This window comes from Corvus cornix, chromosome 13 (assembly GCF_000738735.6).
Source record: "Corvus cornix cornix isolate S_Up_H32 chromosome 13, ASM73873v5, whole genome shotgun sequence".
Classification (NCBI taxonomy): Eukaryota; Metazoa; Chordata; class Aves; order Passeriformes; family Corvidae; genus Corvus; species Corvus cornix.
This window is the reverse complement of record NC_046343.1, coordinates 1,697,714-1,720,548: the sequence shown is the minus strand read 5'-3', so window position 1 is coordinate 1,720,548 and position 22,835 is coordinate 1,697,714. Positions and strand designations below refer to the sequence as shown.

Below are 22,835 nucleotides of genomic sequence, written 5' to 3'. Positions count from 1 at the left end.
AAAGACACAAGAGACACGAAATGGAATTAAGGAATTTGGGCAGGGCCTTGGGGTTGAACTGTCATTGAAGCAGTCAGAGTATGTGAATGGTGAAGTGGTTACAAGACACACAACAGAAACCAAAACCACCCCATTTTTTCTTAACAGAAACCCACTGATTTATCCCATAGCCCAGCTGTAGTGAATCTTTGAAGGTTTTTGGATTGCTCCATTTCTTTCTCCCTCCACTGCCAGATGTGGGAAAATTTAGAATTTGAGGCACTCGAGGAGATCTGAACTAAAACCCAAAGGAAAACAATTAGAAATCAAAGATGCTGAACAGCCAACAATAAAAACTCTGTTCTGGTCTTGATCAGCTGCAAAATTAAAGAGCCCATTGCATTTCTCATTGCTCCATCCCACAAACTCGACTGTCCGGCTTGTCCAGCCACTTCAGCATTTTCTTCAGGCGTCATCTGCAGCAATTTGCAAATGATGTTCTCTGCTCTGGTATGTGGCAGGAGCTGCTGTGCATCTCTCATGCTCTGCCAAGTTTGAGCCAGCAGGAGCTGAGAAAAAGCACCCATGTGGGAAGGTGCTGCTCTCCAGCTGCTCCTGGCTCAGTAATTCCATGTCAGAAATTATCAGGGACAAACTGGAGCCCCCGGGGGAAACGCAGGGGTGGAGTTTAGACCTCGGACTCAAAGGTTCTTGAATCACTCCTGGGGCTGCAGGAGGAATTTGGTGTCTTCGGTCTGGCCCACAAACACAGCCCATTAAATATCCCAACCCACCAAAGCAGAGGGTGGGAATATCCGCTGAGGCTGGGAGGCAGAAAATATCCATAAATCTGGATTTTCTGACATCATGATGAAACCTCAGAGTTTGCCTTTGTTTTCTCAACTTGATCTTTGTTTTCTCGTTTTTTTCAGTCAAGGTGAGCTGTTCCAGGAACCTTTTTAGGTTGAAGCCTCTGAGCTATGAGAAACTTGTATGATATTACCTGGCTCATTTGCATTTTCCTGCTGTCTAATTGCTGGGACCTGGTTTCCAGATAAACAGAATTCAGAATGGGGCTGGATTTATTGTGTGCAGCTGTCCCAAAATTTTCCTCCTGTAAGCCCACTAAGGTCAGTCATTCACGATTTTAATTCTGGGAAAATACGTTCCCATGACCAATTATTAAGTAAAAGACACAAACTATAGTGAAGATAATAAGGATGTAAGAGCAGAACAGAAATTTCTTTAGGTCTGAAAGCCTGAAATTTCTTAGAAGAGACTGATTAATGATCACATTTAAATGGCAGGATTTAACAGACTTCTACAGTCTTACATTTTACCAGATTTGTTTCATTTAGAGGAAAAAAAGAGACCGATTTGGGGGTCAATTCCAGAATATGATGCCATATAGTGGGATACAACTTTTGTATTCCAGGCTTTGGATTTTTACCTCTAGACTCAGCCCCTGCTCCACCACAGTTTTCTGTAACTTGGGAAATACTTGTTAGTAATGGATGCAATAAATTCTCTAGGAAGTTCACCATGGACAAAAAAAAAAAGAGTCAAGATTTATTTTAATATACAAGGACACCGAGTGCCTGAACAACATACAGGAACCAGAGTTGTACAAAGAGGGAAGAAAAACAAGCATTTAAAAATCAGCTACAAAACTGGGAGAGTCGAAGCACTGCCTGGGAAAGCCGAACCCTTTGGGGAAAATGCTAAAAGCTTCTGGGTAAAGGAAAGGAAACGTCTGAACACGGGGGAGAGACTTGGGGCATTGCCAGAGGATTTGAACTTTAGCCATGGAGACAAACAGCTGCTGAAGGGCTCGTGTAAAGCAACAGGAACAGTTCTGCTGCAGGGACAGAAGTGCCAGTCCCAGCCCTGAAGCAGTGAGAAGCAGCAATGAGGGACCAGAGCTGGCAATTCTCCTTGGGGCTGGGCTTGGCACAGGCAGGATGGATGAAATCCAGGGCACGGGGCAGTGTGGAGCTGTTCTCAGCACTCTCAGCAGAGCTCCCTCAGCAGGCCCCTGCCTGCTTCATGTGCAGGGCCCCTCCGCTCCTCCTGCAGGGAAAGGAATGCACATTGCACACAGAAGGCTTCACCAAAATCCCCCCGAAACCCTCTGCCTACAGAGGGGACAATAAACATTCCTAGCAGGCATGAGGGCACCAATCTGTAAACGGCTTTCCTTTCAAAATCACATCTTTTATCCCCAAAACCAAGATATTGCCAGTAGCACTTGGGAACTTCTGTGTGCCCGGAGTTGGGTGCGGGTGCTTTGTCAGGCCTGTGCTGCTCGTTGGACTCTTTACTGCCCAACTTCACAATTCCTGCTGCAATGGGAAGCTCTCACCCAAATATCACTGTCATTTGTTTTCTAATCAATTGGACATTATGGTGGGAGGCACAATTCTTGTGTAAAGGTAAAGCAAAGGAGCAGAGAAGTAACAAGCCTAAAAAGAAACAGCACTTTTGTGGAGTGGAAATCCCTGGTAGCTCGGGCAGTGCCAGCTTTTGGCTGGCAGCTCTGTACTCACAGGACGGCCTTGCAGAAGGAGCATTTGTTGTTGTAGGTTTTGCCATCGGAGCCACAGAAGGGTTGGTAGAGCCTCTCACAGTAAATGGGCCTCCCTCTCTCCAGCCTCCTGTACTCACTGCAGTCCACCTGCAACGAGGGCAGCTTTGAGTCCCTCGCATGCTCCACTCACCACAGAAATCATGAACGTGCCACATTTTGGGGCGTGCTTTGGAGCAGCGCAGCCAGGGAGGCGGCACCACCTCTATTAGCAGCGGCTAAGCCCCAAAAATGAAAGGTTTCTCATCAGAGGTGAGAGTGCTGCTGCCTGTGACAGGGCCTGGGCAGGAATGGAGCCCCTGCAGGAACACAGCCCCTCCCCAGCTCCAGAGGAACGGAGTGTTGGGATTCCTTATGACCTGATCACAATCAGTAAATTCAGGGGGGATTAATTCACATCCGGGCCTTCCTTGGACACTTCAGGGGTGGAATCCACCACCTCCCTGGGCAGCCTGACTGCCTCTTTCCATGGAGAAATTCCTCCTGATTTGTACCAATATGGGCCCAGCTCTGTGTGTGGGTGAATTTTCTCTCCCCACCACTGTCTGTTCTGCCAGGGCTTTCCTGCTCACCCCAGGAAGGATTTTTATTGCTTGGTTCCTCATTTCTTCCAAACATTGACCCCAGACTACTGAGAGAGAATTAAAATCTCCAGATACCCGATTAAAGACCTAAAAGTCATCAAAAAAGCCATATGGAGTCATCATCAAATAAATACTTTTTAAAATCTAGATTTCTCTGATTTAAAATTTGTCTTTGCCCCGAATGCCGAACAGGTGAAAACATCTGGAAGTTGTCAGGGCAACTCTATGGGAACCCCATATCCCAAACTCAGGGATCGTTCACTGAAATCTCAGTAAGTTGGCAGCATTTATTTAAAGTTTAACACACTTTGTCCTGACCTCATGTTATTATATTCTAATTTCTGATCTCATATTATAGATTTTTATCCAGAAAAAAGGAAATCACTCACCTCATTCTGTTCGGCACCATCTGCGATGAAACAGAATCACAAAAGAGAAAATAAAACCACAGTTAATGAACACTCAGGTGCAAACCAGGACCATTTCACTCAGCAACACTGAATATTTTACCTCCTTAAATGTCAATACTGACAGAGCTTTCCAGTTTTTAATAAGGCCCAGGTGTCCGAACCTATTAAACAAATGGATTTTGGTGCATTATTTACCTTAGAAACTTCTGTCACCTGTTGGAGCAGCCTTTGCTGGAGGAGGGAGTGGAGCCATTGTTCCATTTTTCACCACAGAACCATCGACAACCCAGGAGTCAATATTAAATGTAATGTTCAGGATTAACTGGTGGCTGAGCATGACTGGGTTTGATTCCTGAGTTTGTCAAAAGCTGCACGGGGCTCTGAGCAAATCCCATGTCCCTTTTATATTGGGGTTTGCTGTCAGCAATGAGGTTTAAAACACACTGTTAGCTCTATATAACCACGATAACGCAATTTGACTTATAATCCCACTTTAGGAAGTGTTTCCCTTGCTTCAGCAGGGATTTTAAGCCGATTGGCTCCTATTTTTACCACATTCCTGTAGGACAGAGCCCTGTTCTCAGGTGGGGCTTCGGGGAGCTCCTTCCAAACAATGCTAATTACACCTCCCACAAAGTAATCAGCTCCTTGGCGTGGCTCCGTGCTGCTGACACGTTTGGTACTTTCTTTAGGAATGTATTTGTCCTTCTGCTGTCCCATCATCATCATCCTGGGGCTTCCAGGGGGTCAAAGTTACCAGGGAGGGATTTCTGTGCAGAAGGAACAGGGATGTGTTCTGGAGCAGAGCTCTAGCACTTGTTTTTTGGATTAAATATGGATTTTTTTTTTTGATCTTTAAAGGTTAAACTTTCCAAAGGTGTTCTGGAGCAGAGCTCTAGCACTTGTCTTTCGGAATAAATTTGGCTTTTTTCTGATCTTCAGAGGTTAAAGTTTCCACACAAACTTCCTTTTATAAACCTGTTTACATCTTCACATCGAATACAGCTGTTCAGTATAAAGAAAATGAGCAGAAATAAAGCTCCAGGTCAAGTTCCAGCTCTGTCACCAGAGGTTTGACTGAGTTTTCATTATTCTGGAATTGGATTTGATTTAATCCACTCCCCCCAAACATTCAGATGTTATTTTTTCCTCTCGCAACCTTTCAGGAGCCACTCTGCACACGGGAGTGAATGCAGAAAAGGTGTGGCTCGGAAAGTGTTGATTCATGAAGTTTTCAAGCAGACAAGATAAACCAGAATGTTCAAGGAAGAGATTTCCTGGAATTCCAATGGAAGGAATATTTATTATTTTCCTGCAGTTAATGAAACACCGAAAGAATGAATTATTTCCATCACATTTCATTTAAACTGCTGTTTTTCATAAGAATTTTGGGGGTTTTGATGAATTTCAAAGCAACCTTTTCAGAGCTACTCAACAGATTACTTTGTTCCATAATTTTAGGTTCAACATTTTCATTATTTTGCTGCTTTAGCATTCACAATGCTTTTGAACTTCTATACTACCTGCAGAGGTGTGGAGTCTTTCAGTTATTTTAAATGTGCTTATTTTTCTCTAAAAATATGTTTTTACTGCAAGTTTTTAATACAAACAAAATAACCAGGTTAAGGCTGAAAAAATTCCTCCTAGATCCCTATTTTTTAGAGCAACCTGTTCCTCAAATCTCTCTGCAGCCTGGTAAAGTAACATTAAAAAGAGGTGATTCCCAGCTGTTTTCTGTGGCCTGAGCAGCATCAGCTGTCCCCTGCTTGGTCAGTTGCTCAGGGAAAGGACCTCACCAGCTCCCATCTCCCTTCTCAGATAGAAATTTAAAAATAAATAGATAAAATGAGGTGGTTCTGAGGCTTCCCAGTTGTTTTCAGTCACAGAACGTAGCTCTGAGTTACCCCCAGCAAGGAGCAGATTCCCTCCACTCCAGCCCCAGCTGGATAACAATAATAAATTATTATGGTGATAAATAATAGCATTTTAAACAGAAAAATCCATTTTCTCCCTCCCACCCAGAGCAGGAACCACCTGAGAACCTTCCAGTGTTTGGGAGAAAAATCCCTGAGGAGCCAAAGGGAGTTACTCACGTGCCAAGCACAGAGCTGCCAGCGCCAGGAGCACGAAGGTGCCTGTGACCTTCATGGCAAACACCAACCCTTGACTGTCCCAGAGCCTCTCTCGGGTCCCTGCAGTGTCCCCAGTGTGGCCATGGGAGTGTGGGAGCAATTTATAGCCAGGAGCTGGTGATGAAATGCCTGTGCAGGTAATTAGGGAAGGTGTTGCCGTGGGCAGAGTCAGTGGGATGTGTCCTGTGCAGGGAGCGGGGTATGGGCACGGGGCAGGGCTGGGTGTCCCGTGTTGATGGAGCAGGGATTGTTCCTGGCTGAACCCAGCCTAATTAACTGTTCCAGCTCCAGCGGCAGGGCTCTGACTCAGGGGTGGGTGCTCTGATATTGCCATGGGAACTCAAAGCTGAACGTAGTTCCCAGGGAGAGATAATCCTGCCTGGATGTTTGCCTAAAGATTCATCCCATGAGTGCTTCGTTCTTATTCTCTGGGCACTTTGGAGCTGTTTTTGAGCTGAGCTGGTCGTGGCCATGCACTGAGCCCTTAAGGCTGCTCTGGGAAATCTGTTCTGCTTGAAGCCCTTCACACCCAACCCAGAGCATCCCCCAGTGCTCCTTTTCCTTTCAAACGTCCCCAGTTTGGGATCAGGACCAATGTTTGGGGGGAGAAGATGCCCCGTGGCACTGCCTGGCCAGGGGAAGAGAGGAGTTCACAGCCCCCCGAGCATCCCCCGAGCACCAGCCCAGCCATGGACACATGGAGGAGATTGCTCTGCCTGCCCCTCTGCTCCCATTTCCCAGAACAACGGGAGGGATTCCTTAAACAAATCCAGCATTTGTTGGTGATTTAACCAAAAGGCAGCAATTTCTGTCTCTTATGACAGAGCTGCGAGGGAGCCCCAATGGGACACTCAGATCTGAGGCTTGATTTTCATAAATCCAAAGTAATGTGGAGTTTGGAGGTGAGAGTTTGGTTTCAACCCATCCTTCCAGAATTGCCTTCTCTTAGTGATTTACCATCTAAATGTGCAAAAATCTCCACAGGAGAAGTCCCTGCTCACCACCACAATTCCCAGTTTTTCAGTGCTCACCTTCCCTCACTGCAAGGTAGCCCAGGGCTTTCTCCCTGTGCAGGATTGGGGTCAGAGGTTCTCATTCCAGTAAAACAATGGCCTGGAAACTCCTACAGGAAAGATTCCAATAGGTCAGGTAAGCCTTGGGCCTCACTAACTCATCCCAAAAGGGATATGAATAATTTTGTCTTTAAAGAATATAGGTAATTAATAAATGTTTAATTTCTCATCACTTAACAGGATGAAAAACATAAATGCCATCAAATCTGAATTCCAGAATGGGCAAAGATCTGGTTGGAGCTGGAGGCCTGGAATTTTATTTCTTCAATGCCCTTCAGTGGTTTTGTTCTAAATTTTTCTTTTTTCTTAATTTGGAGGTCACTAAAGGCAGGTTGGGGTTCACATTGGGGCTGTCTGGATGCTTCTGCTTGGGGCTGTCGGTGACTTTGTGTTCTGGGGAGCTTTTCTGGAGGAAAGCCTGGCAAGGAACATGCAGGAACTTGTGGGGAGTATTCAGGACATGTCCCTGGTTGATGGACAATTATGAGCAATTGGGCAACAGGAGCAAAACCCAAAACATCCCGGAAGCACCTCCTAATCTGAAGAGTTTTGAGCATACACAGCTCTGGGGGATGTCCTGGCACTGTAAAACTGCAGCCTGACAGATCCCGCCGGTTCCTGACCTCGGAATGGGGAAGGGGCCCCACTCCAGTGCTCCCAGTGTCCCGTGGGATGCAGCCCCAGCATCCATCCCATCCCATCCCATCCCTCCCAGGAAATACGAACCTCTCTCTGCACCCTGCTGAGTTGGTGTAGGAAGATTTTCCAGCTCTGCACTTGAATTTCAGTCAGTTATTCCCAAAGTCTCACTGGCGAGGCTGGAGCTGCTGTTCTGGGACAATTCTAGGCTCCCTGGCAGGGAGAGGCACTGAAATGCTGGATCAGAGCCAGTGAGGGAGCACCAAGCTGCTGAGGGGGGTGAAACACGGAGGAAAACTTGGGAGAAGTGGTTGGCTCTGCGTGGAGGAGGAGACAGGAGCTGGAGCCCTCCGGGAGCTGCAGAGTGAAAGGAAGAGGGAACAGAGCGAATTGCAGGGAGAGAAATCCCAATTAGATGGGAGCAAAACAAATTTCACAATGAGAGGAGTCAACCACAGGGAGACATTATCCACAGAGATCGTCAGAGATACCAAAAAATGGGTCTGTTCTGAAGTGGCCACGGAGGGTGTGGGCATCCAGGTGACCTCCATGGGCCATTCCAATGGAACTGGTTCTGGCATTCCCACAGGAAAATGTCAACTGTTGCTGGCACTTTCAGGGACCTTGTGGTGTCTTTGTCCTCATCAATTAATGTTTGACAAAGCAAACACGGGCAATGAAGTGCTACAGCGGACTGATTTGAGCTCCTGGGAGAAAATGAAGCTCCTGGCAAACAAATGTTGGGATCTGTGTAGGAATAGCTGCTTCCCAGAGCTGGGTCAGTAAGGCCTAACTGCTGAACTCATTCTGAAATTTAGGGTAAACATGGTAAATAAATAGTTTCTATTGAAGAATTGTGAGTGAAATTTTGACCTCCTCAGCAAACCCATGAATACCTGGAGGTTAATTGTGGAACTCTCATAATTTTCTACCTTTGCCATTATATCTTGGTTTTTTCCCAAATTCTTATCCCTCCAAGTTGATCTTTTGGAGAAGAAAAAGCAATTCCATGGTGTTCCATGCGGTAAAATACCAGTGTGCATTTTTCTGAGGGTAAGAAATTTTTTCCCAATTATTATTTATTCCCAATTATAGATTGCTTTTCATTTTGGAGCCCCAGTTGGAGCACCACTGGGATGCCAAAAATGCTGCAGCAGCAGGTCAGCAGTTAAATGCGTGGGAGGATGTTCCCTGGCTGCATTCCAGAGAGGAACCCGCTCCCACTCATCCATGGAGAGCCTCCCATGCAGGGCATCCACAGAGCTGACAAATAGCACGTGGAAAAGGTGAGAAAACCACTTTGTCCCTCAGCACCTCGGAGGGAGGGACCAGCCCAGGCTGCTGTGGCCACAGTGGGACCTCTCTCCTCTCTCCCCTCTCCTCTCTCCCCTCTCCTCTCTCCCCTCTCCTCTCTCCTCTCCTCTCCTCTCCGTGATCCCGGGGTGTTTATCCTGAGCTCCCCAAGCCCAGGGAGGGTGGCTGGCTCAGGGTTGTCCGCCCAGGTGCAATTAAAGCGTCAGATTTTGAAGTCTTGCTCAATGCAGGGTTTGAGAAGCAAGGGCTGTCCTTGTTGGGGCTGTGCCAGAGTATTTGGGTGTTTGCCTGGGGAAAGGTGAGTTCCCGTTTTCCGCCCCTGTGGGAGATCAAAGGAGCCTTTCTTCAGCACTGCGGGTGTCAGGCCAGGCCAGAGCCCTCCTGAAGGCCTCGTGTTGGCTCAGAAATTAAAAATAAACCCAACACTGCTGTGCAAAGGCTGGAGCTGATCTTTGCTTTGCTTTGTGTCTCCTGGTCTCTTTGGGGGATAGAGCCAGGAGCGGTTCCTGGTATCCTGCAGGCAACTCAGGATCCTTTGATTCCTCAGTGTCAGACCATTGATGGTTCTGAGCTGATTCTTCCCAAAAACAAAGCATTAACAGCTCAACACTTCCACTGAATGACCTTTGGGGCATGAATGACTGACTTGAAATTGCCTCAAGATGCCATTTCCAGGTGTTTGGACTCTGCAGTTCTGGCACACCAAAGTCAATCAAACTGACATTTGAAGAAAGGCCTCTTAAGGTTTTTTCATGGCTCACAACAAGGTTGGACAACTTGCATTGATTTTCCCTCTATTCAAAATAAAGCATTTATAAAAGAGAAGTTGCAACTTGTGAAGAAGAGGGGTGGGAGGAAGATCAGCATGGAGAAGGGGTGGATATGAAGCATTTGGGCCTGAAATCTGTGGTCTCCCCCAGAACCCCCAATTAGACACCAGCTTTTCCCCTCTTTTGCTCTCAGCAAGTGCCTGCTTGCCCAGCTCCAGGGGCCGAAGCTCTTGGAGAACAGCAAATTCCTACAGCGACTTATTAGTGCCTCATTAAGGACAGCGACATTTATTTGTCAGGCATTCCTTGAGCTGAGGAGCACCCACAGAAAGCCCTGCGGGGAATTAGTCAGGCTCTTTTCAGAGCAGATTTAGGGAGGTGTGGTAGCAGAACCCAAAGCCAGCGGTTGAGTGATGGGTGTGAATAGAAAGCTGGAGGAGCTGCCCCTTCCCAGGAAACGGTGGGGCATGGAAAAAGGAGCAGCTCCAGCAGAAAACTCTTTATTTTTATACAGTCAACGACTGTCCTACCCCAAGGGCCTCAGGAATAAATTGTATCTAAAATTTTGTGTCAGAAGCTTGGATTTTGCAGTCCAAAGGGGTTTTTTGGGGGGGAGTTTTGTACAGTGCAGCCTGAGCCTGTGCATGTGACATTTATCCAGAGGTTTCCAGATTATTTACAGTGCAGCAAGGAGAGGAATGAAGGAAGAGAAGCCCAAGGACTGACTGACACATCAATTATTATGTTCTTGGATGGATGGAGCATGTTAGAAAATGATCTCCAGTGCGTGGAGCCACCACAGTGAATATTTTTTGCTTTTTATCCAATCTAGACAGAGGTGGGAGGCTGATAATTCCCAGAAGAGACATTCACAGGCACTGGGATCCATGGAAGGCCCAGGAAATGGATAATCAGGGATCAAACCCAACTTAATGCCTTAGAGAGCGAACTGATCCCTGCAGAGAAAGGGACAGTTCCAGGCTGAGCTTTGTTATTTTCCTGAAAAATCTGAGCTAATGACTTCCCTTGCTGGATCCTCAGAATCCATGCCAGGAATTCCCTCGCTGGATCCTCACAATCCATGCCAGGAATCCTGTGGGGAGGTTTCTCTCATTTTATGGTCGTCATGAAAGGCACATTCTGAAGGCAAAGATCAATTTAGGGTTTGTCAGGATCCAAAATTGAGCTGAATATTCCAAGAATGGAGACTGGGCTGGGCCCAAGCTCAGGAGAGGTTTCAGGGATTGGTTCAAGGGTGCCAAGGTTTAAACCCTGAGGAGCAGGAAGGTCCTGGGACCGCTGAGCACTGAAACCAGGGAGGAACCTCAGAGCCCTCAAGGTCTGGGCCAGGTGGGTTCAGTTCAAAGCTGGAGACCACAAAGAAGCCCAGAATTCTCCTCTCCTGCAGGACAGGGCTCAGCAGATCCTTCTGTCACACCCTGGTCCCTTGGCTGGGTCATCCTGAACAGTTTTACAGGCTGGGGATTTGGTATTATTAATAAGTAATAATTAATTTGCCCTGCAGGCATTAAGACAGAAATAGTGTCTGATCCTCTGGTAGGAAAGCAAAGAGTGACATGAACCATCCTTAAAAGATCACAAATTAACCAAATTTTCTTGTTTTCAGGTGTATTTATTATGAGCTCCTTTGTAAACAAGCACATAAGTTGCCTTTATAGCCAAAATAAGACATGTCAACTTCATATTAATAAATACTAACAGGACTTGGAGATAAATTGTCAGCAGTTTTCTGATATGTCAGATACTTCACACATTTCAATGTTTAAATATCTTAAATTACCACCCATTGCTAAGACTGGACAAAGGAAGCGTGGTTGCAGTGAAAAACTTTCATTTCAGTGATTCTGTATCAGATGTTAAGGCCTGAATCCTCAAAGATGTTTCAGAGTATTTTGCCCTCCTGGAAGTCAGGGCTCAAGGCCGGGTGGGATGGAGCTCTGAGCACCCTGGGACAGTGGGAAGTGTCCCTGCCCATGGCAGGGGTGGAACAGATGAGCTTTAAGGTCCTTCCAACCCAAACCATTCCAGGAGTCCATGAAAAATAAAAAGGTTTCAACTCATGCTTCTGCTTCCTTCCAGAGCTGGGCACTCGCTCTGCCAGCAGCTCAGAACAGGAGGAGTTTTCCCTGAGGTTCTCTGGACACCCCAACACATGGTGGGGAACACTTGCAAAGTGGGCTATAAAAATCTCTATTCTAAAATTTGATTTAATTACAAAAACCAGTTCCCAGCTGGGGTCTGGGGGATCTGATGCACTGGGGGTGCAGTTCCAGCTGCCCTGGGGCCCTTGGGGGTTCCTGACTCCTGTGCCCTGTGCCATTCCTGTGGAATTCATTTCACTGCCACGAAATTCCACTGCAGGAGATGCCCTGGGCACCCCTGGACCATGGGAAAAGGGCCTCAGGAGTGGAAGGAGGGGAGGTTGTTCAGGAGGTGATAAATGCAGCTCCTGGCTCCCAGCTCCCTTCATGTTCCTGAGGGATGAGAGGAGGCTCAGAGCTGCCTTCACACCAGTGCTCCCAGTGCTCCCAGTTGGCTCCAGCTCCATGGATCTCTCAAGGAGTGTTCTCCAGCTGGGCATCAGCAGCTGTGGGCACAGAGAGCTGACACAGGGCAGCAGAAATCATCCCCAGGGCTCTGCACCTGCAATTCTTCCTTACTCCAATATCCTGGAGGACAGGGATGGCCTGGATACCCCACACCCAGCTGCTCAGGCAGCCGAGGCCTTCTGTGCTTGCACAGTCCCACAGAAATTAATACAAATGAATATCGACTAGACAAATAATTAAACCATTAAATAATGGAATTGCTAAACAGTTCTTTCAGGAAGTGACTTTCCAAATAAGTTATCACATGAAATGGTTTGAACAGCAACTGCCATCCACTGGCCTTGCAAGCCAACAGATAAATAAATAAATAAATAAATAAATAAAATACTGAATAGATCGATAAATAAATAAATAAACATCACACTAATAAATATCAAACAAATAAATATGAAATAAATATGAAATAAATATGAAATAAATAAAGGCACAATAATAATACGCAGGACATACAATAATAGCTGCCAGCAACCTGTCAAAATCATGTTAATGTAACATGATGGATGCTAAAGGTGTGACTCGAGTCTGGGGAATTTAAGAGCTGCCAAAATCAGGACCACATTCAACTATTACAAAGCAAGATAAGTTATGGCTTCTTAAGAGTCTCAAACGCAAACTTTTCTTCTAACTGTGCTTCTGTTCTTGTGCTAATTCGTTCTTTGCTGTCTCTAGGAGCGCTGTGCCACCCTCCCGGGATCTCCTACTGGTTATCTGTAAAATAAGGCCATTTCCATCAGAGTTCTCCCAGGTCTCTCAGAGCAGGACTCCCCGCCCCGCCTCGGTGCATCCTTACCTGCACAGCGAGGACCACTCGCTCCAGGAGGAGAGGTAGCAGCGGTCCCTGGCCTGCACCGACACCTCTGCTGGCCCGGGGGCTGGCAGCTGCACGGACTGCTCGTCGGTGTCATACACCTGGGGACAGCGACAGCGCTGGCAGGGGGCACGGAACACCCAGCAAAGCACCGGCAGGGCTCACCGAGCCCCCGCCGGGCTCTGGTGCCCCAGAGGCTCCAACCAACAGGTCCCAAAGCCCTGCGGCTTGGGAGAACCTGAGCTCAGCAGAAACAGCTGAAAAGTTCATGTGCCGCTGAGGGTGGTGCTCTGAATGACCCAAACCCACTGAGGGTGTAAATGACCCAACCCCACTGAGCTGGGTGCTCTAAATGACCCAACCCCCAAATCTAAGCACTCATTAAACAAAGGGGCAGTTTATTTATCTGGGTTTTTCTCTTTTTCCTTCTCTTCCCAGAACAGGAACCCTAAAAACCAGAAGTTGCTCCCCCTCAGTACCGCTGAAATTCCCACTGAGGGCTGAGGTGGCACAAGGAGCATCCCCGGACGCAGCAGCTTCCCTTCCCTCCCAAAGGGATCGGAGGAGCCAGTGCTGCCGAAATCAGGGAATGAGCACCGGGGGAACGGCCCCATCTGCTGGTCCGGGCTGGATCCCGTCCCCTGAGGAAAACATTCCCTGGTGCCTTTGGTTTAATCCCCCGGAAAACTGGGATAACCATTCCATGTCTGCTTTCCTGAGTGCTGGACCTAGGAAAGGCAGCACTGGGCGTCAGTGGTCAACTGCCCTGTGGTCAAGTGGTTTTCCCAGTTCTTTCCCAAGCCAGGCCATCGTGTGTCCGAGAGCAATCTGGACACATATTGGAGATTTAACACTGACACAGTTAATTAACTCCATGAATTAACTGGAAATCGGGGGCAAAAGACCAGACTCTCCACAGAAATGCTTCCAGATGAGTCACTGATCCCTTATTTCCAATTCACCCATGAAGTCTGAGCTACCCAGGTACGAACAACACACGAGAACACACGGATCCTGGGGTTCTGAGTTTGGAAATCGGGATTTTCCCACATGAGGCCCCACACAGCCTCCGAATGAATTAGTAAACACAGCTCTGCAATGCTGGGCAGGATTTTCTGTCCTCAGTTACCTCAGGGATCTTCCTGCTCATGGACCTGGGAAGGGCTTTTCCTGTCAGGACAGAATTTGCCACATTTGGGGCTCAGCACCAATTTTTTTTTTTTAACTTTAATTGATTATTCTTGCATACAAAACTTAAATTATGTATACTGTTCAAGCAAGAAAATTGTGTCCCAAATGTTGTGTTTCTACCTGGTATTTGTGTCTCTTTGTGCTTTTAACTTTGACCTTGAAGGTCAAAGGGAAGTAGGAGTTTGGGGTGCTCCAGGTTCTGGGGTACGTCCAGGTCACTGTTCCATTGGTGGCCACGTACTGACACTGGGGGGGATCAGGCTTTACTGCAAGAGAAAACACAGAGGGATTAATTCACATTAACAACTTCCTATCAGATACTGGTGTGTTACTGGTGGTGGTTTTATGGGAACGAGCTTCGGGAGCCTCCAGGTTAAGAGAGGAGTAGCTTTCATTGGTAAGAACTGCCTTGGGTGCTTTTTATGGGAAATTAAGCACATTCCTAGACTCACTCTGGATAAGATCCTTCTTTTTTTGGCCTAGAGGGTTGCAGAGGGCTCTGCTGGACACACAGGAATATCTTTAGCCCCTGCTGACCATTAATGCATTTAGGAAAACCTCTGTTTCTTTGGGACGCTGCCTCATTTTCCTGTGCCCTGTGGCATCATGGCCACAACTCGGAGCTGTCTTAGTCCTGTCCCTTTCTATGAACCTGCCCTGGATGCCCAAATGTAGGAATGGGTCAGGAGCCTGAACCAGTTCTCAGAGCCTGCTGGGTCACTGGTGATTCTCTGGCTTGTCCAGAGCCCTTTCCAACCATGTCCATCCCTTGGACACATGCAGGGAGCTGGGAGTGTCGGGGTGCTGGAGGTCACATGCCAGGAAGATGCTGCTGCTTCACTTCCTCATCCTCCTCCAGCCTGGCATCCCCTGTTCCTGTAACTGGGGCTTGGTGGACATTTAGGGTAGGGCAGGGATTCCCAGGGCTGGGCTGAACCCTGAGTTCCACTGGCAGCAGCAAAATAAAGCTCAGAATTAACCCCCACTCCTGGGCTACTCACTGATGTCCCTGATGAAGAAGCTGGCGGTGTAGTTCTCATATTCCACCTCGTCGATGACCTCCAGGAAGATGTCGATGGGCTGGTGCTCCTCAGCAAAGGCACAGAAGTTCTCCTTGTGGCACTGGGCCGTGTACATGGTCAGGGCCCCCTCGGTGTGAGGCACGGGGCTGCTGCAGGACACGTCTCCCTGGGGGCTGGCACAGAGCAGGGAGAAGCACTGGGAATGCTGCTTTGTCCTGGGAATGTGCTGCCACCACAACAATGTTGTGGGATGTATTAATGTCAGACCACAGCCTCACCTCAGCCCTGCCTCAGCAGAAGGAATTAATATTGTAACCTAAACCTCGTTTCTCATCGCCACCATCCTGTGGCAAGCTCCACTATCCTCCTTCGTCCCTTGGCCCTCTCCCAAACCTTGCTGAAGAAATGAGGGTTGAGAAGTGTCCACACCAAAAGCTACCAAAGTCCTACCTGAGTCTGATTCTACTTTTGCTCCGAGCAAACTGAACCCCTTGGCAGCTGTTTCTCCTTTAGCAGACTGGAGTGACCTTTGCTGAAGCACTCCATGTTTTGGAGAACCCCCCGAGCAGTGGGAGGCAGGAAATCCCCCCAGGGTTCCCGGCACACATTTCCCTGCAGGTTTCTGCAGGGTTCCTCAGCACAGCCTTGCCTGGAGCCATGTGCCTCTGCCGTGGGGGCAGCCTCCCACTCCACTCTGCACCCGAGCTCTCGTTCTTTCTGGGTTGGCTCCACTTCCTCTCTGCCCTGCACCGACGGTTCTGCTATTGCTTAAGTTACTCAGTGGCTACTCCAGCCCACTTGGACTCATTCTGTTTTCAAGGCTTTATTCATTTCTGAGTGACTTCCATGCCCTTAGGAAGTTAACTTTATCCCAGTAATGACTCAAAACATTTTGGGGATGTTCAGACTTGGAAAAAAGATCTCCCCTTCTGCATGTCCCTAACAGCCTAAAATCCTGCCCAGACTAACACCAAGGGCTGCTCTGTGAGGGTGTGGAGGAAAGTACAAGCTCTTACCCTTTCAGGCTTCTGATGGTGAACTTCACATTTGGACTGTTATTTTCTGTCATCCAGGAACATGTGAAAATTCCAGAGTAGTTCTTTGCCTCACACTTTAGAAATGTCCACTTGGGCTCTAGACAGAGAAAGAAACCAGGAGTTATTTACTCTTCTTTGCCAAAATGGCCAAGGCAGAGAGAAAACAGCAATTCCTAAATTCACCGATTCCCTGGCAGTACCATGAGAGACTCAAATATCAGACACAGATGAGTGAGGTTCATGCAGAAAATGCAAAACTTCCCAGGCTTGTCCCAGGGTTAGCCCTGAATGGAGAGGCCCAAATGACAGCGCTTCAAACCTGGGTCAGGGCCTGGTTCTGTCAAATCTCTGAATCATGGAATCTCCTGAGCTGGAAGGGACCCACAAGGATCATGGAGTTCAACTGCCCAGACCCCCCAACACTCCCACCCTGGGCATCCCTGGCAGCGGTGTCCAAACCCATCCACCCTATCCTGGAGCTCCGGCAGCCTCGGGGCCGTGCCCATTCCCTGGGGAGCCTGGGCAGTGCCCGGCACCCTCTGGGGGAAGAGCCTTTCCCTGATACCCAACCTAAACCTCCCTGGTGCAGCTGCAGATGTTCCTTTGGGTCCTGTCACCTAGCCCTGGTTTTCCAAACCAATTCCTCCCATCCCTCCACCCTATCAGCCTAGAGAACCCCAGATGAATCCCACGGCACCCAATTCCTGTGCTGCTCATCAGCTGCACTGCCCAGAGCCACAGCAGTGATGATTTGCCTGCCACTGTCAGGAAAGCCTTTGAAGAGAACCCTTTTCCAAGGACATTTCCCAGGTGTTCCCAGAGCCTGCACAAAGCTGAGCAGGGACCATCCCAGCATTTTAGGGCCGCACCTTGAAAGCTTTTCAGAATCCACCTCATCATCTGCCCCTTGGAGTCGATTTTAGCGATGAGGAGGAGGTTGGAGTCGAGGACTTCATGGCTCTCCTGGCTCAGACAGGTGTAGTTGCCGGCATCTGGGAACTCCTTCACTGCAGCAGTCAGAGTCTTCCCTTCTTGTTTCCATTCCGAGTCCTTTTTCCAGTAAACTGCCTCCTCAGAGGTGTTACAGGTGAGCTCCACTGTGGTGGCTGGGGCCTCAGCATTCCACTGGGATTCTATGACAAACACTGGCCATGGCCAAGGAAAAATCAGGAGCTGCTCACACAGACCAGGGGGAAGCTTGGGCTGAGCCCTTTCCTTCAGCTCTGTCTCCAGTGAGCTCCGGGTGAATCCCAGTGAGCTCTGGGACCTTCTCAGCACCAGAAAAGGAGCTTTAAGGCTTTACCACAAAGGAGAAACACTAAGAAAGCTGTCAAATGTGGAACCTAAACTGGCAGAGGATACTCAGCTCTAGGAAGTTTGGAAGTCTCCCAAGCTCCCTATGGACACAGGCAAAGTGAATCTTCAAACTCAAAGTTTACTCTCAATGTTGACAAACAGATTTGCTGTTTTCAGCATTAAATCCCTCCTGGGGAACCCCCAGGATGAATATTCTTTTCAATGTAAAAATACGGGGAAAAGTCATTGAAAGAGCAGACAATCTGAATTTAGCAATTTCTGGTAAATCATTCAAAAGAATTGTTTGTTTTTGTTGAGCCTTCATTTTCATTTAATTTCTTTACCAGAGAAGTTGATAAACTACTTCTGGGTTTAGGTGTTACTTTCACAATTAATTCTTCCCTTGTTTGTTTTAGGGCTGTTCCCTAAGGCACAGGAGGCTGGTTTTGCATCCAGGCTGTGTGACTAAGACTTCGGAACATGAGGAGAGGAATGGGAAATAAAACAGTTGCTAATGCAAATAATGCAAATATTGCAAATGTGCTGTTGGAGGACATTTAAAGACATTTCTTTTCCATTAACTCCAATTAATTATTGTCAAACAAATAAACATATAGCCCTGGCCTAAGAAACTGGAGTTAACAAATCCTGTGCTCGTGGCCACAATTATAATTCCAGAGTTTTAGGTCTGAATAAGTAGAGACTTCCTTACCATTTTCCTGCAGTTTCCACTGGGCACTTTCCAGTAGGGCAGCAAAGGACAACAAGGACAGTAAGGCATGGAGGAGGTGAGACATCTGTGGGGAAAAAATGTTATTAAACTTCACTGAGGTTGGCTGAGTGTGCTCCAAAATTGGGCTGCGGCTGGGCAGGGTGACAAGGACACAAATTCAGTCCCAGTGGGCTGAGAAAGATCCTCCCATTCTGAGAACTCTGGGACTGCATTAAAGTGTTCATCTCAGGTTTGTGCTGGAGCTGGAGCCAAGATTTTGATCCCCTTGAGATTCTCATCCCAAGCCAGTTTAGAGAAGGAATCACTCAGCGGGAATTGTGTGAGTGGGTCTGGGCTGGTCCCTCGTTAAATACTCCTCGTGCAGGAAAAGCCCTGCTGCTCCAGTGAGGCCAATTCCATGAACAAGGCACTGGAAGAAAGGATCAAGGGGCTGCCCAGGGAGGTTTGGAGTGCCCATCCCTGGAGGTGCCCGAGGAAGGTCAGGACGTGGCACTCGGGGCTCTGGGCCAGGGACAAGGTGGGCATCGGGCACAGCTGGGACTTGGTGATCCCAAAGCTCTTTCCCAACCTCCATGATTCCATTATTCCCCACAACCAAGGCACTGCACTAAAGGATCAATGGACATCAGGTTTCACCCATCCAAAGCCTGAGTTTGGTTCAGCTCATCAGCAGTTCCATTAAAACAATGGATTGTGGATAAACCCAAGGAGCTGCTCAAGGGTTTTGCTGGATTTTGTCTCCGTCATCTCTGAGCAAGTGACAGCAGGACAATAATCAGTGCAGAGCTGGTGCCAGCACTTGCCTGACTGCTCCAGTTCTAGTTCTAGTTCTAGTTCTAGTTCTAGTTCTAGTTCTAGTTCTAGTTCTAGTTCTAATATCCACCTGATCTCACACAATCTAATTTTATGAATAATTTCAGACAGAAGTCCTCCTGGATTCAGTGGCACAGCCCTGTCTGCAGGAAGGGCTGGTATGGAGATCACTGCTGCTGTATGCCCAACATATAAATGTGTATTTATCCTGAATCTGTTCCAAATACCACCAGAGCTCTCCACGAAACACCAAACACCTCTGCCAAATATTGTCATGACTACTGGGTACATAAAACCTTTAATGACAGGTATTCAGTTGCACTTCCAGACCTTGTTAACTGGAGATTAAATCAAATTAAGGGAAATAGAATCTCTTAAAGAAAGAGATGGTGAATATAATCTCAAAGCCTATTCTGACTACAGTTGGAGGTTGAATGCAACTGAAAAGCACAAAATTAAGTGGTTTGAGTTGGTTTTGCCTCCCAAACCACTCATTTTGTAATGAAAGGGGAGTAGCCCTCCTGATTCCTTGAGGGCAGAGTGGGTTCCTGTGGGCAAATCTGTTCCCAACAGCTCCTGCTGTTCTGAGCATCCTAAATCCTGGTCACAAATCATCCAGTGCCCTTTGGATTTGTACCCAGCTCTTAATGGAGGAGCTACAATAAATTGTCTGGAGGGTGTCCAGGAGAGGCAGCAGCTCCTGTTGAGCTCAGAGAGGAGCATGAGGGGCAGGGAAAAGCCAGTTATCATTGGACAGAAATGACAGAATAATTTAGGTTGGAAAAGAGCTCTAAAATATATCATATTAGCAGTGCACTGCTTCATTGCACTCTTAGATTTCAGGCAGGATTAGCTGGAATTTCCAACAGAAAGATTCATTTGGCAACTTTCTGAAAGTTGCTGGTTTCTGTCACAGGAACATGAAATTCATCACCACACTTCATAAACCTGAAACTGAACATCAAAACACAGCTCAGACTGGGGGAGAGGAATGGGACTTGTGCCTCTTCCATTCATCACAATTAAAACCTCCAGGACAGAAAAGTTTCTTTTGGTTTGAGAGAGAAGCTTCATGACTCAGGCTTTCGATGAAAACACTTTAAGTTTGTACGGAAATGATTCACGTTTTAGATGTGGCAGAGCAACCCTCCCCCATCTCAACATTGTATTGAAAAATTGATCAGAAACAAGCTCAGTTTCTCAACACCACCAGTGAATTCCTGAGCACTTCAGAGATGAGGATGTTCCAGTTCCATATGTTCAGGGAATCACAGAATCCCAGGATGGTTTGGGTTGGAAGGACCTTAAAGCCCATCCAGTGCCACCCCTGCCATGGCAGGGACACCTCCCACTGTCCCAGGCTGCTCCAGCCCCAATGTCCAGCCTGGCCTTGGGCACTGCCAGGGATCCAGGGGCAGCCCCAGCTGCTCTGGGCACCCTGTGCCAGGGCCTGCCCACCCTCCCAGGGACCAATTCCTTCCCAATCTCCCATCCAGCCCTGCCCTCTGTGGCAGAGTGAAGCCATTCCCTGTGTCCTGTCCCTCTATCCCTCATCCTAAGTCCCTCTCCAGCTCTCCTGCAGCCCCTTTAGGCCCTGGAAGGGGCTCTGAGCTCTCCCTGGAGCTTCCCTTCTCCAGATGAACACCCCCAGGTCTCCCAGCCTGGCTCCAGAGCAGCTCCAGTCCTGGGAGCAGCTCCGTGGATTCCTCTGGACTCTCTCCAGCAGCTCCAGGTCCTGCTGATGTTGGAGACCCCAGGGCAGGAGGCTCTGCAGGTGGGGTCTCACCTGAGCACAGGGGCACAGGGACAGAGTGTCCCTTGGTGTCCCCTCCGTGTCCCCGCTGCTCTGGAGCTTGAGTGCTGGGACTGAGCCTGGATTCCTTCACTGGGAATCTCCAAATGATTCCTGTCAGGAAGGACCTCTGGACCTCATCTGGGCCAGTCCCAGCCCCAGGCAGGGCCAGGCCAAGGGAACAGAATGGCCATAAAAGGAGTTTGGCAATGCTGCCAGCCCAGAGACACCAATATTGGCCCAATAAAAGGGTTGTCACTGCCTGGTGACACAGGTGACAGCTCCAGGAGCATGGACATGGGTACATCATGTGCTAAACTTTATGAGTACATAAATACTGCCCTGAGGACAATGTCCCAAAACCTATTTAAATCCACGCTCACATAAATAATTCTAAGCTGTCATTCATTTTATCTGACAGCTGAGTAGAGAAGAAAGGAGCACTCACCGTTTCCTGGGAAGCCTCGGGCTGGAGCTGCAGCTGAAGGTTGGCTCTGTGGTGTGGAGGAAACAAAGTCCTGAGTCCCAAAGTCTGCAGAGGAAAGGGGTGCCTTATAAATGCTCCCAACGTGAGGGGAGGTGCTCCTCGCTGCTGAATAGCCACAGGATTGCAACACACGGCCCCAGTTCCTATTTTACATTGGGCCACAGCTACAGCCAAAAAAAAATATTTGGGAGTCCCAGGTAAACTTCAAGGAGGAAATGAAATTATGAGATTGTTTAACGACCTTTAATGGTTTGCCAGTCATTTCCTTTTCTCGCTGGTTTTCTCTCTCTCATTCTGTCTCTTCATCACAGAGGAAGAGTGAAAAGACACCAAATCAACTTCCAAAAGTGTCTGATGGGAAATACAGAATGAAGCCTGAAAGAGAAAGTTCAATAAACTAAAACTCTTTCTACCTGATAAGCATGAGAGAGATAATTACATGACCTCTAATCCCGGCTCCCACATCAATCAGAAGGAAAGGGAATATTAAGTTTTAATTGCTGGTTTCGAGCTGTGTTTGTTCTCTTAATTGAGGCTTAAGTCAACCAAAAAATTAACAATTAGTTCTATCTTAGAGATAAACCCTGATGTTTGCACATTACTATGCTGCAGTTTTTAAATATAATCTGAACCTGATGTTCCTTTTAGACCTCAGGCATAAGAAGAGCCCCATGCCCTACATGGGCTTTGAAAATGAGGAAAGACTTTCTGTGGATTTTTTTTATTATTTGTGAAATAATTGAATTCAATTCTCATTATTTGCCAGGCAAACCAAAACACACTGCTTATGAAAGCAAAAAAAAAAAAAGGTTTGAAACTCAACCTGACAGACTTTAGGAATTAACGGGGAGACACAGCTCAATTCCAGCTGCTTTCCAGGGACAGGATTCCCACAGTGCAGGAACTGCAGTGCCAGAACCCTTCAACAGAATGATGGAGCTGCTGTAGAATCCCAGAATGGTTCGGGTTGGAAGGAACATTAAGGATCATCTCATTCCACCCCTGCCATGGGCAGGGACACCTCCCACTGTCCCAGGCTGCTCCAAGCCCCATCCAGCCTGGCCTTGGACACTGCCAGGGATCCAGGGGCATCCCCACCCTCCCAGGGAACAATTCCTTCCCAATATCCCACCTAGCCCTTCCCTCTGGCAGTGGGAAGCCATTCCCTGTGTCCTGGCACTCCAGGCTGAGGGCAGGCAAGAATTGTGTCTTGAACAGGGTCACACTCACCTTTGGCAGCTGAGCTGTAACTCCTTCCCATCCCACAGGACACAACCCCAGGCCCTGCATTCCCAGGTGGCCCTGGTGACTCCCTGCCGATCCCAGAGTGCCCAACCTGCTTCCCAAACACGGGAATTCCCTGTGCCAGAGCTGCCGGCAGAGCTGGGTGCGGGCGGGGCTCCAGGGAGGGCAGCTCGGGGAGCAGCTCTGAACGGTGCTTCTGGCAGGGAAAAGCTGTTCCCTTCATATCCCAAATGCTGAATCTGGCTCCGAGGGGCACATTGATCCATTCCTGAGACAGAACTGACCGGCAGCCACTG

The 22,835-nt window shown here is 48.0% G+C and overlaps 2 protein-coding genes across 2 annotated transcripts; both read right to left on the bottom strand.

Moving 5' to 3' along the window:
- Positions 1-1,528: 1,528 nt before the first annotated feature.
- Positions 1,529-7,952, bottom strand: SPINK9 (serine peptidase inhibitor Kazal type 9). The gene is made up of 5 exons (XM_010399615.4): positions 7,893-7,952; positions 5,651-5,957; positions 3,537-3,556; positions 2,526-2,653; positions 1,529-2,049 (listed from the first exon to the last, which is right to left on the bottom strand). The coding sequence occupies exons 1-5, from the start codon at positions 7,950-7,952 to the stop codon at positions 2,004-2,006; spliced, it is 561 nt and encodes a 186-aa protein (XP_010397917.2). The 3' UTR covers positions 1,529-2,003.
- Positions 7,953-12,555: 4,603 nt separating this feature from the next.
- IL12B (interleukin 12B) lies at positions 12,556-22,621 on the bottom strand. Its single transcript, XM_039559748.1, has 8 exons — positions 22,525-22,621; positions 21,256-21,669; positions 18,182-18,266; positions 17,043-17,318; positions 16,153-16,270; positions 15,116-15,309; positions 14,235-14,380; positions 12,556-13,024 (listed from the first exon to the last, which is right to left on the bottom strand). Exons 3-8 carry the CDS (start codon positions 18,264-18,266, stop codon positions 12,902-12,904), a joined length of 942 nt encoding a protein of 313 aa, XP_039415682.1. The 5' UTR covers positions 21,256-21,669; positions 22,525-22,621; the 3' UTR covers positions 12,556-12,901.
- Positions 22,622-22,835: the final 214 nt, after the last annotated feature.

Coding starts and splice junctions, on each gene's coding strand:
- SPINK9 (XM_010399615.4), bottom strand. CDS start 7,952: ATGGAGGTCACCTGGATGCCCACACCCTCCGTGGCCACTTCAGAACAG. Junction 5,958..7,892: donor CAGAACAGACCCATTTTTTG/GTATCTCTGACG, acceptor ACAGTTAATTAG/GCTGGGTTCAGCCAGGAACA. Junction 3,557..5,650: donor GGCAGCTCTGTGCTTGGCAC/GTGAGTAACTCC, acceptor GTTTCATCGCAG/ATGGTGCCGAACAGAATGAG.
- IL12B (XM_039559748.1), bottom strand. CDS start 18,266: ATGTCTCACCTCCTCCATGCCTTACTGTCCTTGTTGTCCTTTGCTGCC. Junction 17,319..18,181: donor GTGGAAACTGCAGGAAAATG/GTAAGGAAGTCT, acceptor GGCCATGGCCAG/TGTTTGTCATAGAATCCCAG. Junction 16,271..17,042: donor GATTCTGAAAAGCTTTCAAG/GTGCGGCCCTAA, acceptor TTCTCTGTCTAG/AGCCCAAGTGGACATTTCTA.